Genomic DNA, 10,029 nt, shown 5'->3' with positions numbered 1-10,029 from the left:
CACGATATAAACTAGGGAGGGAGGGGTCCTATCAAAACTCGTTTATAATTGAAGTCCCAAAAAAATTCATTTAAGTTGCTTTTAAGCAAGTTAAGTGATAAGGACTGGATAAGCTCGTTTCCGTTGACATTTTTTTCCAAATAAAAGATTAAAAATGCAATTTTTTGCTACATATCGTGGCATTTGTGAAAGGGCGTGGGAAAAGGGGTTTCTCCTCTTCGTTTCGAAATTAAAGACATAAAAACGAAAATTTAGGCTCTCTTTGGTCTTGTAAACAATAGGTATACTCTGAGAACCGCAGCATTTAGAGTTGGTCCAAGTGTCTGTAGTTGGAATCAAGAAATCATGTAAAAGATGGAGAAAATTTTTGGAAATAAAAGTTTTGTTGAGGATAGGGATATAATTTATCTCCCAATTAAGGCCTATACTTCTTTTTCAATAAAATACATGTGTTAAATTTTGTTAAATTCTCATAATATTTTCTTTTTTTTTTCCTTAAAAATTTGTACAATCACAAGGCTTTGGGAGGGGCCATGGCCCCCATGGCCCCCCTCTAGATCCGCCCCTGCTTCTGTCACGCAGAGATTGCATAATTATAGAGCCCCATAAAAGGTATTTGTTGATATGTTTTTTTTTTAAATTCAATAATCATATGCATTTTCAAGAAGTTTCTATGAAAGCATATAATGCATTGAGCAGCTGAAACGTGTTTCTGGCAGAAGAAAGCGATAAACACTCATCAAATAAATATACACTTAAAAAATGAGCGTAAAAGTTATTGTAAAATATCAAGGATTTTTCTTGTGAAAACCATGCAGCCACACCACTTTGCATGAGCCTCTCATATTGGACATACCATCGTTACACTGGACACACAAGTATGAAATATTTAGCCAAAATGAGGAAATGTCTTCTTTAGTTAAAATTAACCATGGTTCTCTATCACTTTTCTATGTTCTGAAAAGGCCGGAAAATACTTCATGAATTTAAGTCATCATTCAAATAACGAAAAACACTTTTTCTAGTTTGGGAATGCGTCGAATTTCATCAAATAGTTACTGAGAACCAGCGAGATTTTTTAAAATGAACATTGATTTCCGATTTACATAACTTGAATTCACCCATTTTCTATCATTCTGCTTATAAAACTTGGGGGTGCGACCGCCCCCTCTTGACCCCCCTATTTGCCGCCCCTGTATAGTACCATATGTAATTCATTCCAGTCTGGATAAAACATACCGCCGGAGATTAAGGCATTTGGTAATAAAGGCAATTTAGAAAAAATGATACTCATATTGTAATATTTCGTTGTAAGTCAAAAAATATTTTTGTTACTACAAATGATAAAGTTCTTATTAACATTTTAAATATTAATTGAGACCTCCTAATATTCAATGCTGTAAAAATGTAGTTAATATTGAGCTTATTTGTATTAAAAAAAATTGTACGCAATTAGTGAAGTATATACTGGGCAAAGTGAAATAATTTGTTACATTTACATGATTTACATTTCTTCATTTAGTAATCAACTTGTTTATTCATTCATTCACTTATTTTCTTATTCATTTACTCTTTTACAAGCTAATTTTTTTTCTTTCATATATTAATTTGTTTATTCATTTAATTATTCGTTTAATGTTTCATTATCTTTTCATTTATTCATTCAACCTTTTATTTACTGATTCTTTTGATCAAAAATATGTCTTATAATCGAATAGAAAATATTTCACTAGAAATATATTTTAATTTTCACTTTGCCCCATAAAAAAAAAGTGAAAAATTTTCCACTTTTTTTTTTTTTTTTTGAATGCTTAAATTTACTGCCAAAAATAAAAAATACTGTTTCAACGTAAGTTTTATTATGAAATACAATGTTCTTTCTTTATGTACTGTAATTTTCAAAACAAGTTTCTGATTTGTTCATTTTGAAAAAACTCAGTCATCTTAACCATTTCACTTTGCCCCTCAATTCCCTATATATCCGCAGTAAAAATATCACACACTCGAAACGTAACACATTTTGATTGACTTTGAACCAAATCCCAAAATGACTTCCGACGCCTGTTCCAGATTTTCTTTTTCAGGAAATTTATAACTCTATCTTCTAAAAAAAAAAAAAAACAATATGCGTCGTAAAATACGTATATAATATTTTTTTACGAACCATTTTTAGCATCGTTTAGAATTTTCTCTGAAAATTCTCTCGAGATTTGCCTCATGGTGGACTCGAACCTATACCCACTGGACCGCAAAGCCCACACTTTCAGGTCAAGCCAATATGGCTAAGCATATTCTGCGTTCCAAACATTTTATATTATAATGTAAATTTTCCCGTTTTCATAACATTTTTTATTGCTGCTCCAGTCCTATTAGTCATAGCTTGATGTTAGATAGCCTATAGCCTTCCTCAATGAATAGACTATTCAACAGAAAAAGAATATTTCAATTCGAACCAGTAGTTCCCGAGATTAGCGCGTTCAAACAAACAAACGCTACTGCTTAATATTATTAGTATAGAATAGATAGCCTTCCTCAATGAATAAATGAATGAACTATTCAACACAAAAGAATTTTTCAGTTCGAACCAGTAGTTCCCGAGATTAGCGCGTTCAAACAAACAAACTCTACTGCTTATATCATTAGTATAGATAGATTATACTTAGTTATCAAAAACAGAAGAGAAAAAAAAATCCTTACAATTAAGAAACAATTTAGCTACATGTTGCATCAAGTTTTCGTTACAGCAAGGAGCATTCTAATCTCATTTATTTTATTGCCTGACTTGTGTTATTTATTGCATTTTAAGTGTTAATGTAATGCGTGATTAGTCTGGTTTTTCGATACAGCTAGTCCGGGCTGGGTCCGCACACTCATTCTTCCGGTTACCAGTCGAACGTTCTGCCGATCGAGCCATTCAGCTCTGTCAGTCACAGCGCAAGTTAAACTTATAAAGTTAACCAAAAACCTCAGTCCAGTGCTTTAAAACAGGTTTTTTTGCGAAAAAAAAAATAGAACGTGGGTGTATTTTTCGTCATTAGCCTGCACGATAAGTTTTAAAATGGGGGGTAAATCAAAGAAATCGATCAAGAAATAAGGAAGATCTCGCGTAGGAACAAAAAACAGGCTTCAGAAATAATATATCAGGATTATTGGTTAATTTATAAGAAAAACTAGTGGTACCAGCACGGCTTTGCCCGTAGTTGAAAATTAAAAGGTCATTCGGTTCGCCTGTATATTTACAAACAATGGATGACGAATTTCTCGCCAATTGGCTATGTTCATTCGCTCTCCCATTCTATGTCATGATAATTTCGTAATTTACTCGTCCATCTTATGATAATTTTGCTCCAGAAAATATTCTTAAAATTGAAATAGAAGAAGAACAAAAACGAATTTTCGAAAAATCGCTTCGAGGTGCACATCCCCATGCTGAAAACTAACTTTGTGCCAAATTTCATGAAAATCGGCCGAACGGTCTAGACGCGTCACAGAGATTTAGACATCTTACAGACATCCAGACAGAGAGACTTTGAGCTTTATTATTAGTCAAGATATGACAATGATACGTATATATATATATATATATATATATATATATATATATATATATATATATATATATATATATATATATATATATATATATATATATATATATATATATATATATATATATATATATATATATATATATATATATTGTTTTTTAACAAATCATTTTCAGCAACGTTTAGGATTTTTTCCGAAAAGCATCCTCGAGATTTGCATCTTGCTTAATTCAAACCTACGCCCACTGGATCACGATGCGGTTCGCGATGCCCGCATCTTCATGTCGAGCCACCGTGGCTATGCATATCCTGCGTTCCTAGCATTCTATATTATAATTAAATATACACCGTTACGCGCGTTATGTCACAAATCGGTTTACCCTCCCATAAGAAGTTATCATTTCAAAAAAGTTTATAATTTCTGTAAAAGTTGTTTCTTTGGCAGCTAAGTGTCAACGCAGGGAAAACAGCATTTTTTCGTAAAGCAAGTGAATCGATTATTTCAGAAAGGGATCAGTTCAACTAATTAAATTTTTCAGGATTCAAGAAAAAGTGTTTATTAAATTCATAAATGAATTTATATTTCTTTCAAGAATTTCATGGACTAATCTAGACATAAGTAGGATCATTACCTCACCTTAAATTACGTTTCATTTCGTCACTGAAATTAATTAAAAATTAAAAAAATATTTAGGCTTATGCCCTTTCTGCAATTATTTGCCTGAAAATCAAGTTTAGACTGGTGAAAATGTAAATCAAGTAAAACAGATTTATTTTAAACTGATTCATTTTAAATAAAAATAGTATAACAAAGTGACCAAAAAAAAAAAAAAAGTGAAGTCCGTAGTTATAAAACCATTATCTTGAGAAAATGCTTCTTGTGTCTGCTCATTTATTGGCCATGTTAGCAGAATTTTAATTTCATTTCTAAACTTTAACCTCTCACTAATCCAAACCCTATTAAACTGGATTTTGATTAATCGGAATAGCTATTTAAATGTACACTATATAAATAAAATGCAATTTAGCGTAATAATGAATCTTTGTAGACCATTTTTTTTTTGTTACGCATTTTTAAAATTTTCTCTTCAGTTATATTTTTTTCTCTTGAATTCCAAACACAATTTTTACTGCGTACAGTAGTTTGTTTATGTACCTTGACTCTTTTTTTTTTTGGTTACTTTGTTTATACCATACGTTCATTAATTCGCATAACCTGGATCCCCTATTTGTACAGATTAATGAGGTTCTACTGTATTTGATGTGCTCCCAAGACGTTTTTTCAGAATGTTTGCTTTCTCGCTTTTATAGAGTTTCTAATAATGGCCGATATGCTTCGGCGTTTCAATTTCATGTTTTAGTCATGTTTAGTCAACTGTCATGAATTAACAAATACCTGTGTACTTTTTTTTTTGGCGAAATAAACTATGATGATTCGTTAATTAAGGGGAATTGTAGTGAAATCAAAATTAGTGGAAAAAAATAGAGGAAAAAATCACGAAGGGTGTGGTAGACTAAAAAGATATAACGTAATGACAGTTGTCAATGTTTAAAAACCAATCTATCCCATAAATAAGATCAATGTTAAATTTTACGTGTATTTTGAAGATATGTTTACCGTAATTCATGAAGCACATTTATCAGTAGGCCATGGTGGCAGAAACAGAATATTAAACGAGCCCTCAAGAAATGGTACATAAGTAATATTACCAAAGTAGTTTATATTTTTCAAAAAATTTACAATATATATGTACGCAAAAAAGTGTTTTTTATGAAATATCTAAAGAAAATAAAGTAAAAGACTACTTTTACTCATTTATTTAGTTTGAAATATTACCGTACGTTTTAACAGCCATCACGACGTTTTTCTTATTAACTACGTATTTTCAGAATAGTTGAAAAATTTTCCCTTCTTTGGAATTAAGACCTTATTCGGAAAAAGTATCCAAATTTATTACATTCTCCACTACGAGTCGGCGATTGTAGGGGAAAAAAAAAACAGTAAATTTGAACACTTTTACTTGGTTTAAGAGTTATTATGTCATCCAAGGCGGCAATTTGCAGACCCCCCCCCCCCCGGCCTGAACGTTCCAAAAAAAAAAAAAAAATGTTCACGCAAACATGAATTTCTTACAATTGTCGGAAATAAATTTCATTTTTTGTGGTTAATCGACAATTTACATTAAAAGACAAGTAAAATTATGAACTTATTTTATAAAATTGCCCCCGCAATACTGCAATCAATTTTCTTTAAAATTCGATAAATTAAACAATTTGAGATTTGTTTGGGGAAATTTATCAGAATTGCAATATTTTTTTTTAAAAATAAACTCTGACTATTTTGAGTTTCATCCAACTCCCCAGAAAGGTGTAATCTGGAGTGGACCGCTTCCTCCTTCTCCTCCCGTCGTAGTGGCGCTTCCGGTTGCATTATTTATGATGTATCATCTAATTTGTTCTAAGATATTTAATTAAATTAAAACAAAGCAAAACCAGTTTTATTATTTTTTTTATTGAAATATTTTTATGCGCTTCGATAGATATCAAACCTTGTTTTAATAGTAAAAGTAATTTTTAGTGTTGAAAATATTATTTTTTTGAGAATTAAACCCTTGTTACTCTACAGAATTATTCAAATGTATTACATTCCCCATCACGAGTCGGGGATTGTATAAATTAACCGGTAAATGTGATTGAATAATTGATCACATTTACCAAGTTTATTGGTGATTGTGCACAATCACCGGTAATTATATACAATCGCCAATTTATCACATTTACCGTAACATATGTATGCTTTCAATAGAAAACAACCGTAAAGACTTTCTAGGTAATTCCCGATCAAACTTAAACTTTAAATGGTTAGCAGTACACAGCAAATATTTTATTAAATTCATTCACTCTGTCAATCTATTGGTTATGTTAATTTTTATCAGTTTAAGTCGGAAAAGTTCAAAATATACCAATTTCATGTCCTCATAATATTTATAATAAAGTAATTATACTTTTCTAAGGAAATTTATCTCCACACACACGCTCTTCCAGCCGAAGGAATGCTCTGAACATCAGATATTAAATTTTGCAGATTTTAATTAAGCTGTAACATAACTTTCTTCAAACAGAACGGTAAATCAAGAGATATTACACACAAGACAGGAAAGTTATCAGCTGAAATTTCGGAAATGCGGCGAACTAAAGTTTATTTTGTTCTTTCGATCGCAAATATTCTGTGCGGCGTTCATTCAAGATTGAAGAAACATTTAATCCCAGGAATTAATATTCAGTTTATCGTGTCTAGATGAAACCGCTAAAAGTATGTTTTTTTTTTCTTTTCTTTCTTTTCGTTCTTTTCTTCTTCTTCTTATTATTATTTTTTCGTAGAATTATTTTTAATGATGCTCAAGAGAAAATTACTAAATACAGTCTGACCTCGATATAAGGTCACCCCTCGGGACTTCATGCAACTGACCTTATAAGCGGGTTCACCTTATAACCGATTCGTATATATTCATTGATAAATAAACATTTAATTCATTAAATCACTTCAAAATTTAATACGTTCAAAACTATCAGTTAATTAGGTTACTATAGATAAAGTGATTTGAACCAATTTGAATTTTTGGAATCGATGAGAAATTTTGAAATGATTTTTCAAAACTTTCATTTAGAGTAAAGCTGCACTCAAATATCCCCAAGCAAACAACTGATGTGCAACTTACCTTACTTAAAATTGTCATTAATATACAGGACTAATGTGTTTTTTCTTTAATGTAAACACAATGGTTTCTAATGATTTTCTGAAAATTTCTTCAGCTTCTCATGACTGATAAAAGAGTGCAATATGTACATGCTGAGTGCCCGCATTACAGCTTCATATTTTAGTATCACTGTCGTAATGCTCACTTGCTATACTCGATTGCAAGTTTTCTTGGCTATGGAGAAATGAGCTGCGGCCAAGTGAAGGAAATAGTTCCTTGCGCTTTGCCAGATAATCGGGGGAAATTACGCACTTTGCTTTAGAAATTGGATTAGTTAGTTAAACCGACGCAAAAGGGACATTTTTTTGTCATAATTTCTGTGCATCGTTAAATATTTTCAATTTTAAGAGCGGTGCAGCGCGGATCCATACATTCATTTGCAACTGAACGAACCAGCCAATCAGAGCTCACAAACAGTTGGCGATCTCCGGATATTCTGCGTTTGGCGCGATTTTGCTCAAGTACTCCACTCTCGTTCGCTCGTCGTCCGCTGTAGTTCACTATTTTCGCTCGTTTTATTTTCTATCTTACTTGCTCGTTTTTCTATTTTTGTATCATTGATAATGGAATCTACGACGCCAAAATTGAGCTATGTGTTTCAGCCACACAAGCAAGGCAGCGCTTTGAAGAGCTCTGCAAAGACTATAGTTATGAATGTGTTTCATAAATTGCAAGTAAGGAATCCCAACGATTCTGTCACTGAAATTTTGGACAAAACTTCGGACTTGACAGGTGTTTCAACCCGCAGCATCTTACGAATGCAAAATGAATTTAAGATCCAAGGCTCTTTTTCTACACCTGGGAGAAAAAGGCCCGCAAGAAAAGGCAAAGCAACGCGAATGCAAAAGTTCGACGACTTCGTCCTGTCTGCCATTCGAAGGAAAGTGCATTTGTTTTTTAAAAGAAACGAAATACCAACGGTGGCGAAAGTCATGAAGACTATTAAGGAGGACACTGACCTACCAAATTTGACAATCGCCACAACAAGAAGATTGATGCAAGATTTAGGGTTTGTGTACAAGAAGAGATCAAGGAATTCTATGCTGATAGAGAGGGAAGACATCCAAGTCTGGAGACGAAAATATTTGAGGCAAATTCGCCACTACCGAAATGAAGGAAGGACTGTGTACTATACAGATGAAACCTGGGTGAATTTTGGCCACACAAAGCAAACAGTGTGGCAGGACACTTTCATCAAGAGGCCGAAAGAAGCATTTATGTCTGGCCTCTCAATGGGATTAAAAGCTCCTACAGGAAAAGGATCCAGGTTAATAATTACTCATGCTGGAAGTGAGAAAGGCTTTGTGAAAGGAGCTGCTGATGTATTTAAGGCAAAAAAAAAGCAAAGGAGATTATCATGAAGAAATGAATGGAGATTACTATGAACAATGGTTTAAAAATAAATTGCTGCCAAACCTTGACCCCAACAGTATTATAGTTATCGACAATGCTTCATACCACAGTGTTTTTGTGGAAAACATTCCCAACACTTCCACCAAAAAAGATGACATTCGACGATGGCTGACATCAAAAAATATCGCTTGGAACTCGGATATGCTGAAAGCTGAACTTTTGAATCTTGTACAAAATGTCCGCAGCAAGTATGAGGAGTACCGGGTTGATAGGATAGCAGCTCTTCATGGTCATACTGTTTTGCGACTTCCCCCTTATCACTGTGAGCTGAATCCCATTGAAAACATATGGAGTGTTGTCAAAGGGAAGGTGGCAGCAGAAAACAGAACATTTAAAGAAAAAGAAGTGGAAGAGCTGACAAAAAAAGCTATTGATAATGTCTCAGATGAAACGTGGAAGAACTGCGTTGGCCACATTATTAAAGAAGAAGAACTAATGTGGGAACTTGATGGAATGTGCGATACTGCTGTTGATAACTTGATAATTCATTTTGATCCCGATTCGACCGACACTGCTTCTGAAGGAATGCTTAGTACAGAAGAAGTCATGTCATCCTAAAAATTAAGGCTTCTGTAATTGCGGGTGGTATTTTGTCGAGTTTTTTGTAAAAGGTCTAGAACAGCAAAGATATTGGACAAAATGAAAATCCAGATCTATGTTAATGAGTAAAATTATGGCTATGATGCAATAGAACTATTACATAATTCAATTCAATTAAAACTTTATTGCAATATCAAATATTTTATAATATTTCGTAAAATATTTTAAAATTGATCAACTAATAGAAATAAAACGATTGTATATGAATCATAATCATTTACATTCCCAAAGGAAATGCAAATAACGCTTTGGTTGGACTAGAACATTTTCTTTATCAACATCGACTAGTTAATTCATCCTATATGACTTTTGATTCTAGATTCAAAAAACTTCAGACATTTTTTCTTGTTTTAGTTGTTTACATGCATTATCGAAGATGAAATTACCATGTGACAGAGACTAATATTTTAAAATTTACAGCAAATACACATGTTTTATTAATTGTTATTTAATGTATTTTAATTTGATTTCAATTATCAATCTCCGAATAAACATCTCGTCGTAAAAAAAGCTCTATTTTCACTTCAAGTATTTCACACACAATTGTATGTAATGAGCAATTTAAATGTGCTATTTTGTTTTATAAATTGTTCTTAAATGAAAAGAATCAACATATTCATTTATAGAGATGCACCGAATATTCATGCTGCGTTTTTGGTGGATAAAACGTATATTGGGTTCTATCGAATACTTCAATATTCAGCAACTAA

General features: G+C 32.4%; 1 protein-coding gene across 1 annotated transcript; it reads left to right on the top strand.

The window, feature by feature from the left end:
* The first annotated feature begins 8,671 nt into the window (after positions 1-8,671).
* On the top strand, positions 8,672-9,277 carry LOC129216338 (uncharacterized). The gene has a single exon (XM_054850550.1). It carries the CDS (start codon positions 8,672-8,674, stop codon positions 9,275-9,277), a length of 606 nt encoding a protein of 201 aa, XP_054706525.1.
* The last annotated feature ends 752 nt before the right edge of the window (positions 9,278-10,029 follow it).

Source organism: Uloborus diversus, chromosome 2 (genome assembly GCF_026930045.1).
Source record: "Uloborus diversus isolate 005 chromosome 2, Udiv.v.3.1, whole genome shotgun sequence".
Lineage (NCBI taxonomy): Eukaryota > Metazoa > Arthropoda > Arachnida > Araneae > Uloboridae > Uloborus > Uloborus diversus.
Note: the sequence above shows the minus strand (reverse complement) of the source record. Positions and strands in the feature narration are given on the sequence as shown.

Bases quoted from the DNA above. Each gene is read 5' to 3' on its own strand.
- LOC129216338 (XM_054850550.1), top strand. From the start codon at position 8,672: ATGAATGGAGATTACTATGAACAATGGTTTAAAAATAAATTGCTGCCA.